This window comes from Helicoverpa zea, chromosome 8 (genome assembly GCF_022581195.2).
Source record: "Helicoverpa zea isolate HzStark_Cry1AcR chromosome 8, ilHelZeax1.1, whole genome shotgun sequence".
In the NCBI taxonomy this organism is placed as follows: Eukaryota; Metazoa; Arthropoda; class Insecta; order Lepidoptera; family Noctuidae; genus Helicoverpa; species Helicoverpa zea.
In genome coordinates, this window is record NC_061459.1 from 858,024 (window position 1) to 885,015 (window position 26,992).

A 26,992-nucleotide genomic window follows, 5' to 3' on the forward strand; every position below is an offset into this window, starting at 1 on the left:
AGTTCAAAGTTGGTAAAGCCGACGTTCTACTTTAATCGACAAAATCGAAACTCTTGAATTCTACTCCATTGATTATTTATACTTACTTTTAATATGGAAGGCTACTTATAAAAGCAGGTTTCTAAAATAAATAAAAAAATATATAATTGATAAATGTTATATTCAATACAATAAATCTAATAATAATAAATGTTTGTTACAACTAAATAGCGAAATACAAAGGACTAAATAACAACTACACAATATATTGACACTTACTGCATTTACAATGCCTGGCAATACGTATAAATTAAAATATATTAAAACACAATTAACTAAATACTGCATACACTTGCACAATTTTATCGATATCAAAACTACCAGTATAAAATTTTATCGATATGATCGATAGTCAGGACAGATGAAATTGGGCAAGTCTACAAGTACACATAATAGCACTATTCGAAGAAATAAAATTATTGTCTAGCCAATAAGGGGATCAAATTAACCACTTATTAGTCATATAAAAAATTGCCCGGCTTTACACAAGACTGCGATGAGCACATCACTAATATCGACAAATATTGTGACGACGTAATTCACAATTTATGATAAAAAAATGTGCCGTTTGATGTCATATTAGGACAGTTTAGTGAGCCGGAGGGATTCGATATAACCTACAATAATACAGGAAAGTTTAAGTCTTCTTCTTCTGCCTGGCGTTACTAATCCCGGCGTTTGCCAGGCCTCGCCTACACAAAACACAAAGATTTCAGTAAGTAACATAAATGCGAGACCGATCAAATTAGCTCAAACACATACATGGTTAGTTTGGTACAATTTATTTATAGAACTATTATTTTTCTCGGAACTTACACCCGGATTATAAAATAAAGTACAGGAAATATTATAAAACATCACAATTCAAAAAAAGAATTTACTATCTGAAACTGAATACATACTTTATACCCACAACACAAGGTATAAATTCATTTGCACGAGTTTAGTGGCGGTCGATGTAAGTAGGAATGTCGACTGTATGTTAAGGCAGTAAGGTGTAGATTGCATGCGCTAGGTGACTCGTGTAGCTGTTAGAAGTCGATAGCTTACGCGGCGGGGATGGGGTTGGGCGGCGGCTTCTGGTGCGGCGTCTTGTGCATCATGTTGATCTTGTCGCCCAGGCTTAGCGCCATGCCCTAAGGAAAACAATATTAATTTGTCACATACGCAGGCTACAAGTATTGCAGTAATAGAACGCTTAAAATTTGGCGGAGTAGTAACTGATATGAGTTTTAATACATTTGGTAGAAGGCGAATGTTTCAGGTCGATAAGTTTGATATAAAAGCCTTCAAGGGTGCTTAAAAAATGGCACGGTCGTATACTATATTCATAATATACAAGGTCACTAAGCTAACAAAAAGACAAATGGGAAAATGTTATTTATTTTACTATAAAAAAGATTACATCGGCTGTTCTGCTGCGTTTAGCGGTCAGAATCCCATAAAGAACAGCATAAAGAAATACCTACAAGGCTTGAAAAAAGTAATAACTCATTTATAATAATATTTGCCTTCAATTTTTTTTTTAAGTTAAAGTAGTGTTGGTTACCTGGCTCTTGGCGCGTATCCGCACGTGGCCGACGACGGGCGAGCCGGGCTTGTGCAGCGGCGTCTCGATGCTGAGGTTGGCGAGCGCGTCCTCGCCGAAGATCGACCGCGCGTACAGGTTCGCCGCCATGAACCCGCACTGACCAGACAGGGCCTGTGCCGAGGGACAGTTCCACGTATATGTACTCATGGAAAATATTTATCGATACTTTAGACAGCACTATGGAGCATTTTTTGAATGAAAGTTTCGTAATTAGAAGATAATTGGACGCTTTATTCAGTTCTCCATTTCCGATTCGCCAATGGCGCGTAAATTGCGGTTCAGACAAGTTATTAATAGCAACCAGGGACCATTTTGGTTACCCATTGAAAGGGTTTTTGATAGGGTTTTGACAAAGTGTTGTTTTAGAACCAATTTCATATTTGTTACACTTTTTTACGAAAACCCTTATCAATGGATAACCTCTTTCAAACCCTTTCGATTTGATACCTGTGTATTCAAAAACCCATTCTTAATGGGTTACACTTTTTTGTCGTAAGACGTTTTGAACGGGTTACCCCTTCAACGACTGTAACACAGTAACCCATTGGGACTACAAATATTGTAATTTTATATCTCGTGCCTTTACTTTAAAGTTCTAAACTACAATACGGCCGTTGTGTCTTGGCGAGTCTGAACATAGGCTCTGCGAACTTTAGCGCATCAGATCGTCGCTTGAGCTGCTGAGGAGTCCGTCTGTCACACATCACCTGGCACTAAAGATAAAGAGATGCGTCCGAGACATCAGAGAGGAGGGCAGAGACGTGAAATTCTTCTGGCTGAGGGCCCACGTGGGATCTCCAGGGAATGAAAGAGCGGACCAGCTGGCCAAGGAGGACAGAAAATACAGCGGATTACAATGTACTCCGCTGTATTTTCAAAGTTCTCGTATCGTATCAGAATGTGGCAAGCGCGATATGAATCCTGCAGCACAGGAGCGGTCACAAAAGTGTTCTTTCCAAATGTCCTTGCGGCAAAAAGAAGACTTAAAGAAGCTGTCCTTACACCGACACACATCCAGATCCTAAGCGGGCATGGAGGATTCTCAGCGTATCTCCACAGATTCCAACTCAAAAACAGTCCCTCGTGCGTCTGTGACCCCAGCTGCGATGAAACAGTCTGGCACCTGCTTTTCGAGTGTCCAAGGTTCTGCCACGACAGAATGGAACTGGAATATACGATCGAAACCGAGTCAGTCCACAGTCCACACGATCATGGGGAAACCGGCTACTAGGAAACCATTAAACTAGCCATAGTCGCAGCTGCGGCCAACAAAACGGACCCTACACTACACTCGCTGCGACCACCACACCTACAACCATACACACCACCACCATACAACCACATTTAACGTCAACAACAACACAGACAAGAACCACTCAACCGACAACCACAACACAATCGACAACAACACTAACAACAACCACTCAACCGATAACCACACAAACTACAACCATACACGAAACATCTACAGAACAGACACCTACAGAACTGACAACCAGACAAACGACTATCATACAATCAACACACACAGAATTAACAACCACACAAAGGACCTACTAACACCAACTCACAACCAGCGCAAACACAGAAATCACCCACCAGTCAACAGTCAGCTCCAAGTACCATGCCCATCGCACAGCTTCTGGCATTCGGAGGAGAAGGAGTGCCAGGCATAAGACTGCGTGGAGTCGCCTTGTTTATGAACAGGGAAGCGGAAAAAATAGGCATAAGCTTCTGCATGGGCTCGAGTCGAGCTGGAGCTCGAATAACCATTGCACCAGGCCTCGCCGCCCCGTTCAACGGTTGCACCACCAAGACAACCAAAAAAGGCAGCAAGTACCATGCACTGCCTCAATTGAAAGTAGCCTCTCACCGATGCCGACTATTGCGATTCAAATGCAAGACGATCGCAATACTCGAGTGGAGAGAGGAGACTCCATTCATTCAGGTGTGCTCACTTCTGCAAAAGATCGCAGAGGCAGAAGAAGAAGAAGCGCCAGCCACGGCTCGCACCATAAGCGTCGACGCGATGGCAGTTGAATAGAAAAGGGGTGACGTCGCAGACCGCTTCGGCTGTTTAAAAGCCTCGGAACACCATGAGGTGGTAGTATACGAGGACAGAGGGGAAACCTTGAATTTCCTTTAAGTCCGCGGAAACCCTACAGCGCTGCGGGTTGTTCGAAAGAGATACCGCGGCCCTGGCACATGAAAGGCCTACGACGGAACACGACGGTTTTTAGTCAGTAAGAGTCTGACACTCCCTCGCCGCTGCTAACCCACAGCATTTGATGATTTTTGACGTCGTTAAAAAAAAAAACAGCCAGCGTCCAACTGCGCAAAGCAGGTCTGAGAGAGCCAGCCCCGGATCTGGGGGGGGGGGGGGGCAAGTTTTTCAGATGGTTTTTTATTTTTATTGACGCACCGAATCAACGAACGCAAATGGCACTCGCTCTAATCACGGTTTCTTTTTATTTGTACATAATTCCTTGTTTCATTTTGTAAGTCTTCAAACAAATAACTTAAAAAAGTTCGCGCTCGCTACGCACGCGGCTACTTGTTCCTTGACAATGTAGGTACTTTTGTGTCGTAAACTCAAAAAATTTGGCGCAATATTACATAACCATTACCGGTTTACCTTGTTGACTCCATAAATCAAATCCACGCTGTATTACCTTTTATAAGTCAAATGTAGCAAAAAGATATTTATGGAGTCCTCAAAAACAAAAAAGTTTGCGCTTCCGATTGCTTGTTACTTTATTATAGCGCTTTTTAAAACTTATTAACTTTTTGTGTACCTACATTAATCTGTCTCGACTTTCATAAATTAATCTGGCCTACTGTTTGAGCCTACAATGATTTGGACATTTTTTTTAAGTCCTTTACCTACCAAAAAAGTGACTTTCTTTGGTGAAAATAAACATAATTAGGTAGGCAGGCGGGGCGGCATTTTTCAGTATTTGCCCCGCCTAAAAAAAATTGAAGATCCGGGGCTGGAGAGAGCCCAGCAAAAACCGCAAAGGAGCAAAGGAATACCACCAGCAAAGAGGAGCACGCTCGTGCGCGGAATCGCCTTAAAGATATCGGTTCTTTCCTGAGCACCATTCTCATCGGTCAGTCGCAAATCACCAACAGCGAAACAGGAATCAGCAGTGGAGCGGTTTTTCCGAAAAAAGCCCAAAGAGCCCGAGTCGCCGAAGCCTAAGCCTACAAGAGCGGACAAGGGGCAGGTCGCCCACCGACTCTCGCGATGTGTTTGGCATCACGGACCATGTCAAAAACGCTTTCCTGGAATACGTTGCACTTGTAAGGGCCACAAAGGAGGTAAACCTTAGAAATTGCAACAAGATCATGCTGACCTTCCGTCGAGAAAATGATGGTCTGCTCCGGGTATTACTGAAGGACGCAGAGGCGGCGGTAGACGACAACGCCAACTCCCAAGTCATTGCAGGGGAAATGACGGGGTCGTACATGGCCGCCTACAGCGCAAAGAGCGGTTTCGTGGCCCTGGACGAAGAGGCAACGGAGCGAACCGGCAAAATAAAATTCCTGACGCCACACGATGACCCGATAGTGGTTACCGCCAAATGTACCAAAATCATGCTGGAGGATAGTATCCTTGAAATGGCACAGACCGTTTCTGGGACCTCAGACACCTCAGCATCGATGGAAGCTTGGGCGGTACCCAATATCAGATGGGTAAATGGGGTACCGGGGTGCGGCAAAACTACCTGGGTAGTGAAACACTTCGACGAGAGGAGGGATGTCGTAGCCACCACGACAACTGAAGCGGCCAAAGATCTAAGAGGAAAGCTTGCGCACCAATTGGGCGATAGAGCGAAGACAAAGGTGCGCACTATGGCCTCAATTTTAGCCATCGGGTTCAATCCAAATGAGAAATGTCACCGTTTGACGGTAGACGAAGCTCTCATGAACCACTTTGGGGCCATAGTCATGGCAGTAAAGTTGTCTGGTGCAAGCGAGGTGGTCCTCATCGGAGACGTGAATCAGCTACCATATTTGGACAGGGAAAATCTTTTCCCATTAAAGTATACCCGTCCATATCTGGTGGCTGGCATCACACAGGAGCTGCTCTGCACCCACCGTAACACAGTGGATGTGGCCTTCGCACTCAGCGTCGTCCACTCCAAAACGTCGCTGTCTCATGTTCATTCCCTGAGCTTGAAGGGTTTAACAGGAGCGCAAGTATCGATCACTGCCCAAAACACCCTATTCCTGGCTCATACGCAAGAAGAGAAATCTTTTTTTACTAGCCAGGGATACGGGTCCGGTGAAGGGTCGCGTACCTTAACCATTAACGAGGCTCAGGGACTGACATACGACAACGTCGTCATCATAAACACTAAGTCCAGGAGGCTCCAAATTCATGACCGCGTCTCTCACGCGGTAGTCCCTAGTCGCTAGCGGGAAATGAGACCAATCCCCAATCCGTTCCTGTCCCATAATCTTGTGAAACTAAGTCCATGCGTATAGTGTTAAGTATTGTGTAATAATATTATATACATAAATACGTGGTGGACTCACATAGTCTTAAGACTAGAAGTCAGTAGACATAAGTTTTTGTGAGGCCAAGACGGCGAAAATTATAATTAAGTAAAAAATGTAAATAAAAGCGCTGACCCCCAAGTCTGCGGTAAGGTTTTATTAATAAAAAAATAAAAAACTTTAGCGCATTTACAATCGTGAAAAAAACTGTTATTTTCATTTTTCAATTAACCCATGTATTTATACACAAAACAATCATAAGCACTAAATAAAAAACTAAACAATACTAATAAAACTCAACAACAGTAACAACGAAAACTTTTGTAACCGACTGCGCTCAAAACAATATTATAGACGAGTAAGAAACAGTTATGAAAAATTGTAAATGATTCCAAGCTTTCAAGGTCAAAATCTATTCCCCTTCTCCTATGTAGTTTAAAATAATTTGATTTAAAACCCTTTGAAAACCCCGAAAAACCTATTCAAAGGGTTATCTACTTCAATTGGATATCATACATGAGCCGGTAACATCTTGTACTAGTTAAGACCGCACCGCGGATTTTTTGATTTTAGATAGCTCCGCCCACTACACTTCCGCGTCTATCGCGTCGCGCAAGCTATACTCTTCACTCAATGTGTAAAATTTGAATTTCGCGCCAATCGCACACGCCGAGGTCAGCGCGGGGTCAGGAGAACCGAACAGGGAAGATAGGGAGCCGCAACTTACCTAAGTTTTTTATTTTTTGATCGGATTTTTTTTTTGTTGTACTTACAAAAATTATTTGTAATGAAAACTTTTTATGAAGAGTAATATGATAATTTGGACGCGTATGGTTGTGTGTATGTATGTGTGGTGTGTCGTGTATGTGTGTTTGTATATCCAGAACGGATGAATCGATATGTATTTAGGTTTTTTTGTTTGAAATGAAATTAATCGGGAGTGTTCCTAGCTTTATTTGGTGAATATCGGCACAAGATGGCCGCCGCCACAAAATGGCGAATAACATATTTTTTTTACAATTCCTTCAGTATGGATATCAAATGAAAGGGCTTGATTAGTATGTAGAATCATGTATAATATTATTTAAAGTCCAAGATAGCCACCGCCAGAAAATGCTGAATTGCATTGTTTTTTTATAGCTCTCTCAATATGGGTATCAAATGAAAGCGTTTGACCAGTGTTAAATAATTTATACTAATGTTATAAAGAGGGAAGATTTGATTGTTTGTTTCTGTGGATTGTATAAGCTCTGAAACTGCTTAACTGATTTGATTTGCTTTCACAATTAGAGATTTACACTATCCCCAGTGAATGTAGGCCATATTTTATCCGGGCACAGGAAGAAGTTCCCCGGGAATGCGGCTAAAATCGCGTTAAACAGCTAGTAAAAATTAAGTGGTTAAGGAATAAAAGCGTCGCAGATCTTGTGTGTTATGTATGCTATAAATGTATGTAGTGAAGCTGTAAGGTATCAAAGAAGTAATGAAGCTAAGTAATTCATTTTTAAACATATTTATTAAAACTGAAATATAAATAATAATATAATGTAAAAAAAAAGAATTTATAGTATAACACGGTCTCCATAGATTTTTTGTTCTCAGAGTGCTTATAGTAAGTTCAACTCAGTCTTGCGCGCGGTTATGTGTGGGTAACCCTTGTACATATACAGTGACTTTGTGTGCGTGACAAGAGGTACAGTCGGGTACAAATACAGTTATTTAGGGGTTACGGCTGTTTAAGGAAAAACAGTTATTACGTAATTTAATGTTTATTTATCTGTGTAAATATCTATTGAAATTATTAAGTTAGTTTTTGATTTGTTTAATACCCAATAAAAATATTTATTTATTTATAATGATTCTGAATCGCTACTTGAAAAATCAAGTCCACACTTTTATTTATTGTCCTCGTACCCCGAGCTAGAAAATATGTAAGGAGTATTTAATTCATCTTAGATATTTCACCTCATTTATTTCTTTGATACTGTCAATGTCAATTTGAAAAAAACTTATGAGAAAATAATGAAAAACTGTAAGATGTAATAATAAAAAGCTTTGGATGTTGTTTCATTTTTTGAAACGCTACCTGACTCCTTAAACATTTTCTTCGTCAACAACTAGACATTTTTGTAAACGACTGTACCCATAACAAAAAGCGATAAGAACACGTCATGCTCGGACGACGTCACTGTCACACGAGCGAAAGTTGTATATTTACAAGCCGACGCACACATAGGGCCGCGCGCAAATCTGAGTTATCGTCACAAATTATTATACCTACGGCCGGAGCGACAACATGCGCAGGTCCGACCTCGACGAGGGCTATCGCCGGACTGGCTCGTCTCCGTACACATTGTGTATCAATCGCTAGAGCACGGACATAAGGTTCAGAATTGCGTAGCGTCTATCATGATCGCTGCCGCTCAAAAAATCCAATATCTTAAAACTTTAATTAAAAATGTTTGGTAATAGTTATGGAAAAATGACTTTGACAGAACGTTAATATTGATGTTAAGAATATATTAGAGTAATTTTGAAACATAAAGATAGTGTAACTTCCTTGTAATTTCAAAAATAGTACTTTTTTAGACGTGTTTTCGGAATTAATTATGATCGAGTAAAATTATCAGTATCGTGTTTTCGTTCTGGCAGAATCTAGATAAAGATATCAATTTACCTATATCAAAATTTCAGATCCATTGGTAAGCGGGTAGTCCTATAATTTGGCATGGCAAACGGCTATCAAAATCACGGTGGCGTCTTAACTTATTGAAAGGGTTACCCTAACGTTAGGGTTTTGAAAAGGTTAACACTACCAAGAGATAACACTTTTATTGACTGCAGCCATATAACCTGTTACACTTTCGAAAGAATTAACTTATATTCGGGGTTGTACGGTCCCTGATAGCAACAAGCATTGAATCCAAAATATAGATTGCCTGAAGAGCCCTTACAATTTGATTTATAGACACTAGCCAGAAGTAACGTCGAGCCCGCAGTGTTTTGTTTTAATTTCACCGATTTCATTAACGCTTGAACATGTTAAATCAATTTTTTTTAGCAGTCATATCTTTCATTGAAGTTTTTCTACAGGAGTTGTTAAATCTTATAAGAGCCTAAACTGAAAATTAAATTCATTAAATAATGGACATAGTAAGTCAATATGATTACCTTCTCAGGAGTAAGACACTTCATGTTGGTAGAAGCTAGTAGATGCTGTAAGTACTCGCGCAGATCTGTGATGTTCGTGTTCACGGACACCTGCAACAAAACATTACTCATTTAGTACACTACAAAAAAGTTATATTCTATTTTCATCCGTGGCAAATCTCTACACAGAGGTAAGTATTTTTTCGGTGAGCAAAAGGACTTTAATAAAATTTAAATAAAAAGATTACCGAAACTTTTTCAGTTGTCAAATGCTACTAAACCAGGCAACAATTTCATTTTATAACTAGTTTCTGCCCGCGGTTTCACCCGCGTCCCGGATGGTGACAAAAACTATCCTATGTCCTATCCCGGGTCTGAGCTCCCTCCCCTCTAATTTTCAGCTTAAACGGCTCAGCCATTCTTGAGTTATAAAATGTGTAACTACAATGACTTTCTTTTATATGTATAGATAGATAAAGTTCTACCTTATTCTCCCACTCGAACTCGGCCCACATCTGCCTAAAGTCGGCATCAGTACAGACAGCGGGCTGGATGTAGTCCACGATGTCAATGTGTATGTCATTCAACACTACTACTCCACGGTCCATTGATGCGCCTGATACTTCGTATACTAGAAGGTGAAAAGATAATATTGTAGTGCAATTTTTCATCAAATAACCAACTATTATGACAACCAAAGACTCGTAACGATTGTTTAGTTCTGAAAAAAAAGTTTGATAAATTTATTTAATTTGCTAACAGCTGCTCTTGCGAATATTTAATTTTAGTCTATCGATCAAAATAAATTATTTACAATTCATAAATTGGTTCCACGTTTACAAAATGTCATGTCCCCTAACGGTAAAACCGTGTATATTTTTTCAATCTAGAACTCAAGTACCTATACTTCGGCCGTTCAGAGAATGCGTTCCTGACACCTATCAGTTAGTCACGACTAGTGATGGGCACAACATAACACTGAGTTCGTTACCGTTCCTTCAAAATGAACCGCCGCATTATTTTAAGATTATTTTCGTTTTAAATTGGCGGAATCATTTGTTTTATATTTTAGTTATTTAAGTGGAAACCAAAAAAAGGTAATATTCATATAATAAAATTGTTTTATTTATTCTTTGTTACAAGTACATTGAATTGAATGTGCGAACAGAATATTAATCAGACTCCGATTTGCTTGAGGAGGTGGTGTCTTCATCATCATCTTCGCCTACATGTATAATTATATTATTATCAATAACAGAATCAATCCTGATATCTCGGTCTAACAAAAGCCGGGTAATCAAATAAAAACAGATCGAAAACACTTGAAAAACGTGGTCTATGCGCACGAAACGACAACGGACGACTGTTTTAGCGTCACAAAATGGCGGCCCATAACGCCATTTGGGGTTACCATTTTTAATCTAAGTATAAAAATGCGGTTTGGTCATAGTTTTATTTTTATATTTCATAAACGTTATAATTAAGTCTTATAGTCCATTATTTTCCAATTCTTAAAAAGAAAATCAAAACGTATTATTTTATATTATAACTGTATAAGAACAGATTACGATACTTGCCTGTTATTTTTAGCACAGCACTACAAAATATAAACCGCTGACATAACCTTGTAATAGCGCAGTATAGATTTAGAAAAATATTGTTTACCAAGTTATTTGACACTCAGTTTGGCACAAAATTATAACATTCATTGATTATTGATATAATAATGTTGTTTTAATGCTCCTCAATTGTTAAAACGGTAAACAACCAGCAAAAATATTTTTATCGTAACTGCAACGCCATTGCAAAGTTACGTCGTCAGTTCAATCGCGACGTGTCAGGAACGCATTCTCTGAATGGCCGAACTATAACATGGTACGTAGTCTTGTATTTTGCAAAAACACAAGCCTTGTATACATATTCAGGGATTTAACATATTTTCTAGATCCTGTAAAATGTCATTATATGGCGGAAGCTTGTTGCTAGCAAATTAGAAATATATTCAGTTATTAAATGCATCATTAGTCTGTAAGCTCTCTTAACAATAAATAAAAATAAAATACAAGACTAGTCACAGTCGACATATTCCATACCGATATTGCCGAAGATGATGCCGTTCTCGGTGGAGGCGACCTTGACATGCGCCTTGATGGAGGCGAAGTCCCGCGGCGCCAGCACCAGCGCCGCCGGCCGCTCCACCAGCCGCAGGTCGCCCAGCGTCGCCAGCTCCACCGTGCAGTTCTGTAGCGTGTCGTCTGGACAACGAGGGTGATTAGTGCTTGGAAGGTAGTTTCACCGTCAGTCGCACAAAACTCCATTAAAGTTAAAGCTTCATTAAATCTATTGCTGTCACTTTTTATCTTGTTGACAAAGAAATATTCAGCAATAGATTTAAAGAAGCTTTAACTTTAATGGAGCTTTGTGCAACTGGCGGTAAATGTACTGTAATGTAAAAACAACCCACCCAAAACAAAAATGTGAAAGACTGCCAAGTTCGATAATATGGGAATGCTTCGCCTATAAAAGAAGTGAGATCTGAATAAGTACCAAGTTCCATACACATACCTCAGTTAAAAATAGTTACTTTTTAATGATGTTACTTGGCAAGTCTTCACGCACCTTGTTGTAAACCGACTAAACGCAATGAATCAAGTATTTAATTTTCTATTAAAACTTGCCAAGTAACATCATTAAAAAGTAACTATTTTTAACTGAGGTATGTGTATGGAACTTGGTACTTATTCAGATCCCACTTCTTTTATAGGCGAAGCATTCCCATATTATCGAACTTGGCAGCAGTCTTTCACATTTTTGTTTTGGGTGGGATTTCATTTATTTTTGTAAGGTTGTTTATTTTATTTTTTTTGTTATGATTAAGTTAGTTAAAGGAATGTCTCATTTATACTATCTTTCAGATTTTTGAATATGCACTATGCTCCTTACAAAGAAATGAACTAGATTAACTAAATGGACTAGATTTACCAACTGACTGACATGACATGTTATCATATATTATGTTTGTGGATCAATGTTACACATTCGTTATTTTCGAAAGTGACTCACACTTGGCCGTTTTCAGATTTTTACTTTACTTTGACTAAATACAAACCTTTGTAACGAATTTCAGATCGGTACGACCATTCGAAGATATATTATATAAATATAGATAAATTTATAATAAATTTACAGCGGGTATAAATTTACACCTTCATTATTTTGAAACCGATTCACACTTGGCCATTTTCAGATTTTTCCCTTTACCTTGACATAAAGACCTACTTCCATGCCAAATTTCAAGTCAATACGACCATTGGAAGTGGTCTAGGTTTTTGATGAGTGAGTCAGTCAGTCAGTGAGTGTATAGTAAAAATAGCGATTTTCTGACGTCAATATCTCAAGACCTACAATAGGTATATTAATGAAATTTTGTATTTTAGATAAGTGAGGGGATCTCAACAGATACTAGAAATTTGATATGCTTAAATAAAATAGATTTTGAGTTATAGGGGGGTCGAATTTGGCCCGAAATGGTTCGTGTAATATAACCCACGGCCGGTGTGTCGCTTTTTTTGCTCGAACTTGGCGGACACACTGCCGTGTGTCTAGATAGTGTATGTACTACAACAAAGTACATAGACGCAAGATAGCTTTCAAACTGGCAGATTTTTTGCTTGTTTTTGCGATCGCCGCACGTGCGCCAACTGAAGTGTACAAGTGTATTTATTTTTAATTAAAGTCAAAATTTTTGGGATGATGTCGGGTTGATTACTCATATAACACACTCAAACTTAGTATCTATAAAAACATTTTACATTTACAATCATTTCTAAAGCCGTATCTAGACTATGTGAGGCATGCGCCGCGAACAGATGACTCAACCCGATCACATAGACCAACAAGGGCTCGAGGAGCCCGCCAACACCTTCGTTAAAAGTTATTCAGCGCATGTCTGTCCATATCTGGATCTATCTTTTTTTTAACGATGTCAAAAATCATCAAATGGGGGTCATTTCGCAGTGGGTTGGCAGCGGTGAGGGAGTGTCAGACTCTTGCTGACTAAAAACCGTCATGTTCCGTCGTAGGCCTTTTATGTACCAGAACCGCGGTAACTCTTTCGAACAATCCCGCAGCCCCGGCAGGCGTTGGCCCCGCTGGGGTTGCTGACATCTCTTTGAGGAGCGCGTGGAACTACGCGCGGTGGCTTAAGACATTGTAAGGCATCCCCTCACAATGTCTTAATCCACCTCTTAGAACAAATATTTATGTTCCTTACCAGTCTGATTAACAACGAGCACATCCAAGACGATGTCGTACTGGTTGACGGCGACGATGGCCTCGGCGTACACGGGGTCGGAGAAGCCCGTCAGCTGCGTCACCTTCGACAGCTTGCCGCGTTCCTCGCTCACGCCGGTGCTGCGACCTGTGGGAATATATGTAGATGACTTTATAATTGGGTATGTAGTTCGGGCGATAAAAGGAACTGTATCAAGGCTGTGCTGATTTTAATCAAGGGATGACACCCTGGTGTATCAAGGGTAACTAATGCAAAAACACACAAAAACTAGGTATGTCATGAGTATTAGTTTCCAACAAAACGGTGAAAATTTAAACGGTAGTTTGACACCTTTTAAAAAAAATTGGTTGTCTGTAAACACAGTTCACGGACGGTAGTTTGACGTGACAACGTTAAACATGACAGTAATATATGAGCCGATCATGCCTTTCTTTCGTTCGTGCCGCGTTCTCGCTTAACGTCAATAGTAAAAACATCACAAACAAAATCAAACAATGAGTAACCGTGACAATATGGGCCACTGTACCTTGCAGCGCCTTAGTGACGACAGCTCGAACATGTCGTGGTGCTGTACCTTATAGCTGTGACAATAGAGTGCACTGTACCTTGCAGCGCCTTAGTAAGCGACAGCTCGAACATGTCGTGGTGCTGTACCTTATAGCTGTGACAATAGAGTGCACTGTACCTTGCAGCGCCTTAGTAAGCGACAGCTCGAACATGTCGTGGTGCTGTACCTTATAGCTGTGACAATAGAGTGCACTGTACCTTGCAGCGCCTTAGTAAGCGACAGCTCGAACATGTCGTGGTGCTGTACCTTATAGCTGTGACAATAGAGTGCACTGTACCTTGCAGCGCCTTAGTAAGCGACAGCTCGAACATGTCGTGGTGCTGTACCTTATAGCTGTGACAATAGAGTGCACTGTACCTTGCAGCGCCTTAGTAAGCGACAGCTCGAACATGTCGTGGTGCTGTACCTTATAGCTGTGACAATAGAGTGCACTGTACCTTGCAGCGCCTTAGTAAGCGACAGCTCGAACATGTCGTGGTGCTGTACCTTATAGCTGTGACAATAGAGTGCACTGTACCTTGCAGCGCCTTAGTGACGACAGCTCGAACATGTCGTGGTGCTGTACCTTATAGCTGTGACAATAGAGTGCACTGTACCTTGCAGCGCCTTAGTAAGCGACAGCTCGAACATGTCGTGGTGCTGTACCTTATAGCTGTGACAATAGAGTGCACTGTACCTTGCAGCGCCTTAGTAAGCGACAGCTCGAACATGTCGTGGTGCTGTACCTTATAGCTGTGACAATAGAGTGCACTGTACCTTGCAGCGCCTTAGTAAGCGACAGCTCGAACATGTCGTGGTGCTGTACCTTATAGCTGTGACAATAGAGTGCACTGTACCTTGCAGCGCCTTAGTAAGCGACAGCTCGAACATGTCGTGGTGCTGTACCTTATAGCTGTGACAATAGAGTGCACTGTACCTTGCAGCGCCTTAGTAAGCGACAGCTCGAACATGTCGTGGTGCTGTACCTTATAGCTGTGACAATAGAGTGCACTGTACCTTGCAGCGCCTTAGTAAGCGACAGCTCGAACATGTCGTGGTGCTGTACCTTATAGCTGTGACAATAGAGTGCACTGTACCTTGCAGCGCCTTAGTAAGCGACAGCTCGAACATGTCGTGGTGCTGTACCTTATAGCTGTGACAATAGAGTGCACTGTACCTTGCAGCGCCTTAGTAAGCGACAGCTCGAACATGTCGTGGTGCTGTACCTTATAGCTGTGACAATAGAGTGCACTGTACCTTGCAGCGCCTTAGTAAGCGACAGCTCGAACATGTCGTGGTGCTGTACCTTATAGCTGTGACAATAGAGTGCACTGTACCTTGCAGCGCCTTAGTAAGCGACAGCTCGAACATGTCGTGGTGCTGTACCTTATAGCTGTGACAATAGAGTGCACTGTACCTTGCAGCGCCTTAGTAAGCGACAGCTCGAACATGTCGTGGTGCTGTACCTTATAGCTGTGACAATAGAGTGCACTGTACCTTGCAGCGCCTTAGTAAGCGACAGCTCGAACATGTCGTGGTGCGTGGTGGCGGTGGCGCCGCCCGCCAGCTGCGCGAACACGATGCCCGCCTCCACGTCCACTTTGTTGTCGTCGGGCTTCACTTCACGCTCCTGATAATATTAAAAAAGTATTAAAATATGTAATACTAGCTGTACCCCACGTTTCAGCGAATTGAAGCACTTTGGTAAAAGTCTAAAGGTGATTTGCATCATTTGATAGTGATTCAAGTCCTCGCTGCTAGAGCAGTGTTGTTACCCACGGAGGAAGGAAAAATGTCGGAGATGTCATAAGGAAGGTAGGTCAGGCGCTTTCTTGTAGGTCAAGCAAGGTACGGTAGGCGTGATCGTTACTAGATCCGGCCAATCTAGTAACGATCCTCATCCTCCGAATACCCGCATTTTGGCGTGCTATTTTCTTAGGAGATTTTGCGTTATGCCATCTCTGTTAGATATTTCGTCCTACCTTGTCGGCATCGTCCAGCAGGTTGGCGGCGCGGTCGGGCAGCGCCAGCAGCGCGGCCAGCGCGCGGTGCGAGCCCGCCAGCAGCGCGGCGCGCACCACGTCGGGGCGGGAACTACCCGCCAGCACACACATGGCGCCGTGCTCCAGGTCGTCGGCAGTTAGACCTGATTGGGTGCCGTTTGTACCTGTATGTGTGGATGCATACTTCACTACATAGTATAAAACAAAGTAGTTTTCTTTGTGGGACAGAGAAAACTACTTATAATTAAATAACTATATTTCTATGTTCTAAACTAAACCTACGCAACGGATTCGGATTTGTTTTTTTTTTTTTTTAAGGTAGAGTGGTTGAAGAAGGTTTATATGTAAAATAGAATATATTTAATATCAGCATTGCACCCGTGCGAAGCCGGGACGGGTCGCTAGTATATTACAAACGCAAAAAGTAAGGATGCATGGATGTTTGTTTCTCTTCCACGCAAAGCATGGGACTGCTGCCGCGTGCGTAGTTGATGTGGTCTGGCGGTAACGTGAGGCGGCACCCCGCGCAGCCGCACTGGGACACGCTCATGTGCGCGAATGGAGATGTTTCTCCAAAATCATTAAATGCCGTTATGTTTATCCGTAGCGAGCGCACGGCGCCGGGCGTCCACTTTAGACAACAAAAGCCCGTTTAGAGCTTTAATGTACCTTATGTATTCTAAACTCTTATTTTATTTTAAGCTCTCAGATACATTCATTTTTTCCCAAAATAGCACACTATCCGTTTTTTTATTATTTTTTTTGCTTAGTCTTGCACATACACCTAGCGCACTTCAAGAGAAACAGAAGATACAATTCCTAATAACCTAAGCATACAATACAACAGTGACGATGAAGTGACACTCACCAGCATTCTGCTTATGGAAGGCTAGCAGCCTGGCAGCCAGGTGCATGGCAGAGGCAGCGTCACGCTTGTCCAGCTTGAGAGCCAGCTTGCACAGCGCGGAGCACGCACATGCTGCTGTGAAGCTCTCGCCGGAGCCTAGTGCAGCCCACAGCCCGGCCGCGCCTACTGGGGCTGGAGTAGCACTGAGGATAAACAATATTGTAAGCATATGAAAAACAAGTAGGTATGTTGGGGTGGTTCCTGACTCTAGAGTGCAAACAACTGGAAAAACTTTGGTAAAAATGTTATTCGTCTGTAAGCCTTCTCTAAGAAAAATAAAAAATACTGAAACCAATCGGGCAAGCACAGTGAAGAAACGTCTTTGGTCCACCGATTATCTAAAGAAATTGATATTGAATGGATGGTCACAGACTATGGTGAAAATACATTTGTCAAACTTCCACGGACTATGTGACTGTACTCGTCTCAGAATGTCATTTAATAACTCATTCATTTTTACACCTTAAGGTGCAAATCTTCGTTTTTGTATACAAATACACATGTTCTAACAAGAAAATATTTATCTCCATAAAATGCATTGAATATAAAACATCTGTTATAAAATATATAACACTCACGCAGGCAAATTGAAGGCAGACTGCGAGGCGTATGTGCCGTCGCTGGTGACCAGCTGCCGAGGCGCCGACGTGTCCGGCTGAGGCTTGGGAGTCGACGCTTCGGAATCCTCCTACGATGTAAAATACGCATGTGACATTTATGTATAACTTTATATTAATTCATTTTTTTAATTGCAATAGAATGCGTTCTTTAAGTCTGTTTTATATTAATTTCGGATCTTACTTTCATCTCAATGAATCAAGATGGCAATCATAGCTGTGATGTAAGCATTTTCAACTATGTACATTATGACTTTACAAATATCTTACCCACGCGGATACCGCCCACTGACTGCAGGAGTCAGTATAACCACTCACCTTCTCCTCCCCGCTGACAGAGGAGGGTATGACGGCGGCGAGGGCGTCCAGCGCCGCCCGCGCCCGCTCCGGCGTGTCGGCGAACTGCGCCAGCAGCCACAGCGCCGACCGCGCTATCTTACCCACGCGGATACCGCCCACTGACTGCAGGAGTCAGTATAACCACTCACCTTCTCCTCCCCGCTGACAGAGGAGGGTATGACGGCGGCGAGGGCGTCCAGCGCCGCCCGCGCCCGCTCCGGCGTGTCGGCGAACTGCGCCAGCAGCCACAGCGCCGACCGCGCTATCTTACCCACGCGGATACCGCCCACTGACTGCAGGAGTCAGTATAACCACTCACCTTCTCCTCCCCGCTGACAGAGGAGGGTATGACGGCGGCGAGGGCGTCCAGCGCCGCCCGCGCCCGCTCCGGCGTGTCGGCGAACTGCGCCAGCAGCCACAGCGCCGACCGCGCTATCTTACCCACGCGGATACCGCCCACTGACTCCAGCAGTTTCTGGAAACATCACCATGGCTAAGTAGGGAATATATCAGGACAAAAATGTCACAAAAAAAAGATACGATACGCTAAACACGCGCGTTTACATCGCGTCTCAAATTCGCACCCCCTACGAATCTGTCAAATTATACCAATCGAACATTAACCTTCCAATATTGCGATAAAGTTGAAGAAAGACAGTTTGAGAAAGGTTCATGTGCCGTCGTCTGTACAAACGGTGTAATCACACAAAAATTCAATGCCTTGCAAATATAGTTTTGTTTACGAACTTATGTTTTTTTTTTTTTTTACATATTTTCTATTTAATAATGTGTAACACTTCTGATATCAATCAATTTCTGCAAGCTACGATAAACAACCACGTTTATACAAGTTTACCTGATATATTTGGTCTCTCAGATCCACAAAGGTGTGCAGTGCAGAGCGTAGGAACAGCATGACATCTTGCGCAGCCGGCTCGCTGCCGTCACCCAACAGTTCTAGTAAAGCCGGGGCTACACTGCCTGCTACTTCTGGGAACTGTGGAACGAGATTATTGATTGAACAACATATTATGTTTTTGAAGCAAGTTATCGATGAGACGGTGGTATATTATGTGTGACAAATCGAATTCCAAAACATCAAATCTTAAGTTTTACTTTTATTTGTTCTTTTATTTCAGGCAACTAGTGCCCATATAAAACATATACCGTCTTACCACAAAAACTTTTTAACGTCAGTTTAAGACTTGTCTAAAAAAATGTCAAATTATGACGTTGACATATGGTTCATTTTGGAGCCACATTTTTTTTGACAAGTGTAAAACAGTGGTTAAAGTTTTTGTAGTAAGGCCAATAATGATATAACACAATAAACACCTACAAAGCTCAAATAGTCGAAATTGGAAATGTCAAAATTATTTGTCACAAAACAAATATTAAAAACCACCCAAAATGTTGGTATATAAAATTTAAAATTTGGTGTAGCCTTAAACTGTCAAAAAGATTTTTTTATCTACAGAATTAACGTTATTTTTTCAAAGACAAAATATATCCACTAACCTTGAGAGCAGCTCTATGCATCGCTCTCACAAGCAACTGTCTGTATTTAGCAGCATCTTCATGGTCGGCGGAGGTAGCTCTCGCAGCTTCCTTACGTAGGACTTGCACCAGTTCCTCCGCATGACGCGAGCTGACCAGCTCCAGTGCTGTGAGAGAAATGAGTGATGTGTAACTAGACTGGAAAAGGTGAATATTGTTTCTAAATAATTTTTTGTAAATCGTTTTTTTTAAGGTTTTAAAATAAAGTCTAGCTCGGGCATGCGGACTAATGAAATGTCGGATCGTGTACAAAGACCCATTATCATGTAGACAACACAAAAAATTTGAAAAAAAAAAATGATTTGAGTAAAAATGGATTAGAAGAAGGAACTCGAAGGAGGTCGCGCGGTTTTTCTTGCTGACAGAACTGATCGAAGACTAAACTAACTCGGCCGCGGGAGAAGAGCCGGCAGCCGGCGCGTGGGTTCTCACCAGTTCGTGCGCATATTTTGCGCGGAGGGTGGCAATGGCTCGCTTAGAGCGCTGGGCAATATCAATTATAGGTTTGCTAAAGCTTTGACTCGCTACAAAAGTCCTTTTCTGTTGAGGTGTTAATTACTAGTGGTGGAATTACTTAAATAAATAAATAAAGGAACAAAAATATTTTGTTTCATGATCAGATCAATTTCAAGTAAGAGACAATTTTCGACAGCCGCCCCACCACGATCAGCTCCACGCTGTTCACTCACCCAGCACCAGCGTGTGCCTCCTGACGTCCAGGTCTGACGCCGCCAGCACGCGCAGCACGTCCATGGCCAGGTTGGGCAGGGCCCTCGCACCAGCCTCTCCAGCGCTAGAACGCAGGGCTGATAGACGCCCCACAACGATCAGCTTCACATTATTGTCCGACTCCTTGACGATCAGGTCGATGTAGCATGCTGCTGCCGCCTACACGACCAAAATATTTATAACCGATTTCAAAAACAGAGGTATATTTGCAACTTAGTGACCTAAGAAAGTAGAAAGAAAATACATTTATTTACAAGAACGTGACACATTTACAACACAAAAGAACGACTGAAAAAAAATGTGGGTCTTGTTTAGTGAATTAAAGTGACACAATCGCGAAACTCAACATAAAACTGTGAAAAGGATGACTTACTATAATAGCAGCAGGCGCGTTCGACAGCGTGATGAGTGTCCCGGCCGCTTCGTACCGCACGGCGGCGCTAGTTGCGTTCAGAAGGCTGTATACTGTGCGGATGAAACGAGAACGCTCTGACGGGTTCGCGTGACACACCTAAACGACGAATTATATTAAAATATATGGTGGTGGCCTCGTGGGCAAAGAACCAACCTCTCGAGTATGAGGGTGCGGGTTCGATGTACCAATGCAACTTTTCTAAGTTTGTATGTACTTTCTAAGTATATCTTAGACACCAATGACTGTGTTTCGGATGGCACGTTAAACTGTAGGTCCCGGCTGTCATTGAACATCCTTGGCAGTCGTTACGGATAGTCAGAAGCCAGTAAATCTGACACCAGTCTAACCAAGGGGTATCGTGTTGCCTGGGTAACTGGGTTGAGGAGGTCAGATAGGCAGTCGCTTCTTGTAAAGCACTGGTACTCAGCTGAATCCGGTTAAACTGGAAGCCGACCCCAACATAGTTGGGAAAAGGCTCGGAGGATGATGATATTAAAATATTTGGGAATTTGAGGTTCATTATTGAGGGCATAAAATTACGGACACTGATAAAATTCGCGAAATAGATTGACTGAAGTTCCATAAGAAAAGAGCTTCTTCAGTGAAAAAACATCCTGATTTCAGATAGAATAGAATAGAATAAATGTTTATTGATACATAGACATAAGGGCACAAAATTAAAAAGTTCAGGGGTATGAAATGCCAAACACATGTAAGTGTGATAAATAATCAACTGATATTTCCGTCACGACAAAATAATACTAAAACTGCCTTCAAACACCAAACTTACCTTATATATCAGCTCCACAATAACCAACTGCAGTATATCACCAAAGCTCTGCACGTTATCCAGTCTAGACGAAAGGTAGGTCAACGCTCGCTCCTGGTCAGCATGCAACAACATGAGGAACGCATTCCTCTTGCATGACATATCCTGTTCAGTTTCCAAGAAGTTCGCCACCAGCTCCGGTGCGTCGGGGATTAGGAACTCGAAGTTTCTGGTGGAATTGCGTTTTGTTTTAGAATTTAGAAGGGTTATTGGTTGCTGACTAAAACTGCCAAGGTAAAATAATTAAGGAACAAAAAACATTAGACTTTAGCTTTATGGCTTTTAGGGTGAAAATCGCGAATTGTTGGAAATTTTGTATATGATTTAAGAAGAAAAATTATGTTTTGTAATGTAAACTAGTGCAGAACCTATAGTATATTATAGTGTTTTTCCCAAAACATACAAACCTGTAGATAGTAAAGATGGCAAGCACCGCATTCCTCCTGACATAGGAGTGGCGGTGGTCCAGGCAAGCCCTGATGGCAGGCATCAGGGGCTCCAAGAGTTCCGGCTCCTTCAGCTTGCACAGGAAGCGGAGAGTGGAGCCACGGATGAACTCATTGGGGTGTTGCAGATCCTAGCGTCATGACAAAAATATGGTACAGTTCAAATACATTATTGTTGCAACTAGATCTGGCTAGCAGTGGAGTACAAATCTAACTTGTTTATACAAGAAAATCTAGTACACTCACCTTCCTGTACGCATCACAGACAAGGATCATCTCCTGCATGAGCTTGCCATCAGGAGTGGTCTTGGGCACAATCTCCCAGAAGATAAGCAACAGCTTCTTGATCATATGGTCTTGCAGGGGCAGCACAAACCTGATGATTATCATCAGAAGACCGGGGATCTTCTCGCCAGAGAGGATGATGCCTATTGTCTTCTTTAGAGCCTCTATTTTCTTTTTTATGTCACCCTTCTCTGTTGAGCAATGTTTATGATGTTATTATTGATGTTTGTGAATGTTTCATTATACTCATTACATACAGCCTTGGCCAAAAGTATTGAGCACCTTACAAAGGACGATGGGCGTTTTGGTACCCTGTCCAACAGTGTTGATTCTAGTACCATTGCGTAGGTCTTGGCAAGGCAAAAAATGTTTACTATGACAACTAGTCCCAAATCCTTGTCCATTTCGCGTGACATCGACTAATAGAATGTGTAATGTTCAAAAATCATCAACGTAGATGTAGTTCTTAAATCCAACTGTATTGAATAAAAACTGGTAAAGTAACAAAAAAACAGGAATTTGGCCTTCTTAGAATGTTTGCCTACCGACTTCTTTAAAAAAAGACTGTGCAAACCTTTGCAGTTCACGCAGAACTAGCTTATGTATTTGATAAAAGTCTTTCAGTATTTACAATCAATTAAGGTTGTTAGGTCAGGAGACGATGTTAACATAGTACATATTACGACTTAATCTTGCTCCCCAAGAGGTGCTGAGGTAATGATGAATTTATTCTTCAAAAAAGATGAATAGAAATGTTTTGAACTTTTGTCAAATCAGATGACGATTGTGTTTCCGTAGTATGACTCCATAGACTATTACAACCTTTAGATTATAATAGAGTGTATCTCAAACAATGTAAGAAGTCTATTAACTGAGTTTAAAATTATTACACTGACGACATATTCCTCTTCATGAATTTGCATATATGGATGACATACTTGTTTCTATGCAGATTCAATTTTTATCGTTACTCGGATCGGACAGCTAATTGAGGCAAGCCCCATAGTTTTTATTATTATTCTTCACGTAAATACCTTTCTAATGATATATCATACGTTACTGTTGGAGCGGGTACCAAATCTCATACAAAGTGCCCATTGTCCTTTCTCTAGATCACGGTAATTATGGAAGAAACCCGAATCTATCGTTGAAGTATTCTTTTATCGGTTATCTACAAAGATTTTAAAACAATGACTTATGCCGCAGCTGACAATAAAACACCTGGGTGCAAAAAAATGTCTTTTACAATTTTTGAATTTATTTTTTAGTTCGCTACCATCGCTCGTTGTGACAACATCCAGTGATCTAGTGCGCCTTTGGTATTTTATTTCAAAGTTTTAAGTGTTATAGTTGCGATATGTCAAAATTCAAAAATTGTAAAAGATGGAATATATAATTATAAATATGGAAATTAACTTTCTTTAGAATAACGAGTGCAGATACAGCTTCTGCACGAGCAAGGGAAATCACAAGTAGATATTTCCAAAACTGTGAAATGTTCGCGCCGATCCGTGCATTATGCTATTCAGCGATTCTCTGATACCGGATCACATCAAAATAGACCGAGAACCGGGCGCAAACACATCACCATAGACCGTCAGGATCGTCAGTTACTGAAAGAGTCATTAAGAAATAGGAAAAAAACATCTTCAGAGCTTGCTACTGAGTTTTCAGAACAAATGAAGAAAACAATTTCTGCTCGAACTACTCGTAGAAGGCTTCAGGAAGCTGGTCTGAAAGGCTGTAAAGCTAGGAAGAAGCCATGGCTCTCCGAGAGCAACAAAAAAGCTCAGTACAAATGGGCCTTACAACACTGAACTTTCACCGCTAAAGATTGGTGAAATGTTGTGTGGTCAGACGAATCAAACTTTGAGGTGAGTAAGTCAATTTTATGCCCTCATAAAATAATATAAAATGGTTTAAATTCTAAATGCATAGAGGAAGTTCTTTTTATTTCCGGAACTCAATATTTTGTCTCTTTGTTACAGATTTTTGGTACACCTGGTGTGACCTTTGTGCGTCGCCGGGTGGGCGAAGAATTTAAGCCAGAGTGTGTGGTCCCAACCGTAAAACACGGCGGCGGCAGTATAATGGTCTGGGGTTGCATGACCGATTCTGGAGTTGGCGAATTGTTCGTGTGTGAGGGCCGCATGGACTCTTCTAAGTACATAAATGTGCTAGAAACTGCGTTGCTGTCTTCATTCACGAAACTTTTCGGTGACACGAACATGGATAGTGATAAATTCCAGGATAACGCATCTTGCCACAAATCTGCCCGCACTGTGACATGGTTTCGGGAAAATAGCATAGAGCTTCTTGACTGGCCTGCCCAGTCGCCAGATCTGAACCCCATAGAATATTTATGGGGTTTATTAAAGCGTCGAGTTAGGCGCCACACAATTAACAACAGAGAAGAATTGAAACGCTACCTGCGCCTAGAATGGAACGCGATTACTGCTGAAGACTGTAAAAATCTTGTTAGCTGTTTACCAAAGAGAATTTCTGCTGTAATTAAGGCAAAGGGTGGACCCACAAAATATTAATTTTCAATTAATATATAGTAAATTACAAATAAAAAAAAAGTTTTGTTATATTTCTATTTGATACTCCGCATAAAACTGAAAGATATCATGGGTGCTCAATACTTTTGGCCAAGGCTGTATTTTACTGAAGCCATTGTATGATTGAGTATATAAGAGCAAAGAACAGTCTACTTCTAAGTGGTAATGAAAAATAGGTGTCTTTACACAGTAATGATAATAGAGTCAACAATGTTGTTGACAGCATGTAACTTTATATGAATTGTTTTGCTGTTACTAACAGGTGTGAATGGGGCAACTTTGGTCTAAGAATACTATAGACGAGTGCAAACACATACCTTAAGCTAATAGAGATCATACAAATGATTACTTACCAAGATCCAACTTGAGTTGCATCTCATTGTAAGGCTCAGAGTCCGTCGGGAAGTTGATCAGGGTATAGCATGGCTGCTCCACGCCTGCCATGCTGCAATTGCATCACAAGTTTATTATAATACTGTTTACTTACTAATATTTTTGTATTTATCATTCAAATTAACTAAGTACATAAGTTTAGATTTATATGAGGACTAGAGCTACATATATGAAGTTGGTATATGGATAGCAGTTCCATTTACAAGGCGTATTCATGTTTAGAATCAAATTACACATTTTGCAATGTTATTATGCATCATAACGACAATGTTGATTATCGTACAGGCAAGTTAAGCATCTTCTAATATACAGAAGTAGTGTAAAACAGTGGTTTTTATATGCCATAAGCTTGAAATACTATATAAAACAAATTGCAAGCTACAAGAGTCCGGTCGGTTCGTCACCCGTCGTTATTTACTTACCTGGATATTTTTTTATGTTCGGTATCTCGTGCACAAATCTGTATGTTATCACTTTATGTATTTAATTCACATGGACTTAAGTAAATTACAGAGGAAATGAGAAATAATTTACAATCGAAACCTAAAATAATACGTGTCCACATCCACAACGTCAAACGTCAATTTGACAATTTTGATAGTGTAGTGTTGTATGTCGTAGTGGTGTTGTATGCATCGAAATTAAATAGCTGTTCTTACTATTTATTTATAGGTATATTATCGCATCGTAGTAACGCAACGATGTTATTTTACACTGTATTAGGTATAGTTATAATTTAGACTGTTGGTATGTCAGCTAAAAGTTCCCAAATATTATGTTGTGACTTTAAAGGCAACAGTAACAGCAGTTCTCAAAAAACTCAATGAATGGCAGTCCGAGTCCGGACCTAAACGAGCTCAACAACGCATTTGTTGCCCATACCCGTTTGCTAAATTGAACCTTTAAGTGATTTTTGTGCAGCAAATTATGCAAAATTTCGTGATGATAAAAAAAAATTGACGATATCTAAACCAATCAATGTGTGTAATTCTTATTCGTATTGTGATACCCATCATCTCAGCCATAGGACGTCCACAGCTATGCCCAGGGGGAGGACACTCCGTACATTTTGACAGCTAAGTAAACGAAGAGTCGCCACCTTTTATTTGGCCCGGAAACTATTTACTATCTAAAAGATACCTTAAATTACCAACAGATGGCACTACACTATAATCGATTTTGTTTGTTAATATAAAATTATTTATGCAATATTAATTAGAGAAAAGTATGAGGAAAATATTAGACACTTTAAAAAAAGATATAATAGGCGAATAAATTAAATACGGTTTAAAAAAGCACAAATATCAAATTTCATCTAAAAAGACCTGGTGTCAGTATTCCAAGTAACTTAACAAAACCGATCATAATAATATCAATATGGCGGTTTTTGCATTCCATGTTCCGCATACACGCGTAAATAAAAAGTAATATATAATAATTATTTGTTTTCCTTCGACCTTTTACTAAATTAACGATGACATTTTCTATTAGGGTAAGTAGCACCATGTAACTATAACGATAACCAATGTTATAGTTATATGGTGCTACTTACCCTAATAGAAAATGTTATGAATATGATGCATAATTATAATATTTTTATAGCTATAGCTATGTAGGTAGTTCGGGGCCAATTTAGAGAAAGATGGCGCATTGTCAAATTGGGTTGCAAGAATAACACGTGAGTGGGCTCTCTTTTCCCTATATATTACTTTACTCTTTGGCTATGCCACAGCTGAACATAGGCCTCCCTCTTAGATCTCCACAGATACAAATTGGAGGTGACCTGC

At 40.9% G+C, this 26,992-nt stretch overlaps 1 protein-coding gene across 1 annotated transcript; it reads right to left on the reverse strand.

Annotated features, from left to right (window-relative positions):
* Positions 1-143: 143 nt before the first annotated feature.
* LOC124632392 (coatomer subunit beta) lies at positions 144-25,800 on the reverse strand. Its single transcript, XM_047167218.1, has 20 exons — positions 25,628-25,800; positions 25,166-25,257; positions 22,213-22,442; positions 21,928-22,097; positions 21,482-21,689; positions 20,650-20,787; positions 20,237-20,435; positions 19,509-19,654; positions 18,847-18,987; positions 18,310-18,465; positions 17,613-17,695; positions 16,996-17,177; positions 16,107-16,291; positions 15,622-15,754; positions 13,557-13,703; positions 11,377-11,538; positions 9,769-9,914; positions 9,305-9,394; positions 1,589-1,741; positions 144-1,175 (listed from the first exon to the last, which is right to left on the reverse strand). The coding sequence occupies exons 2-20, from the start codon at positions 25,254-25,256 to the stop codon at positions 1,086-1,088; spliced, it is 2,850 nt and encodes a 949-aa protein (XP_047023174.1). The 5' UTR covers position 25,257; positions 25,628-25,800; the 3' UTR covers positions 144-1,085.
* Positions 25,801-26,992: the final 1,192 nt, after the last annotated feature.

Coding starts and splice junctions, on each gene's coding strand:
- LOC124632392 (XM_047167218.1), bottom strand. CDS start 25,256: ATGGCAGGCGTGGAGCAGCCATGCTATACCCTGATCAACTTCCCGACG. Junction 22,098..22,212: donor TCTGTGATGCGTACAGGAAG/GTGAGTGTACTA, acceptor TCATGACGCTAG/GATCTGCAACACCCCAATGA. Junction 9,395..9,768: donor AGTTCGAGTGGGAGAATAAG/GTAGAACTTTAT, acceptor GTTTTGTTGCAG/GTGTCCGTGAACACGAACAT.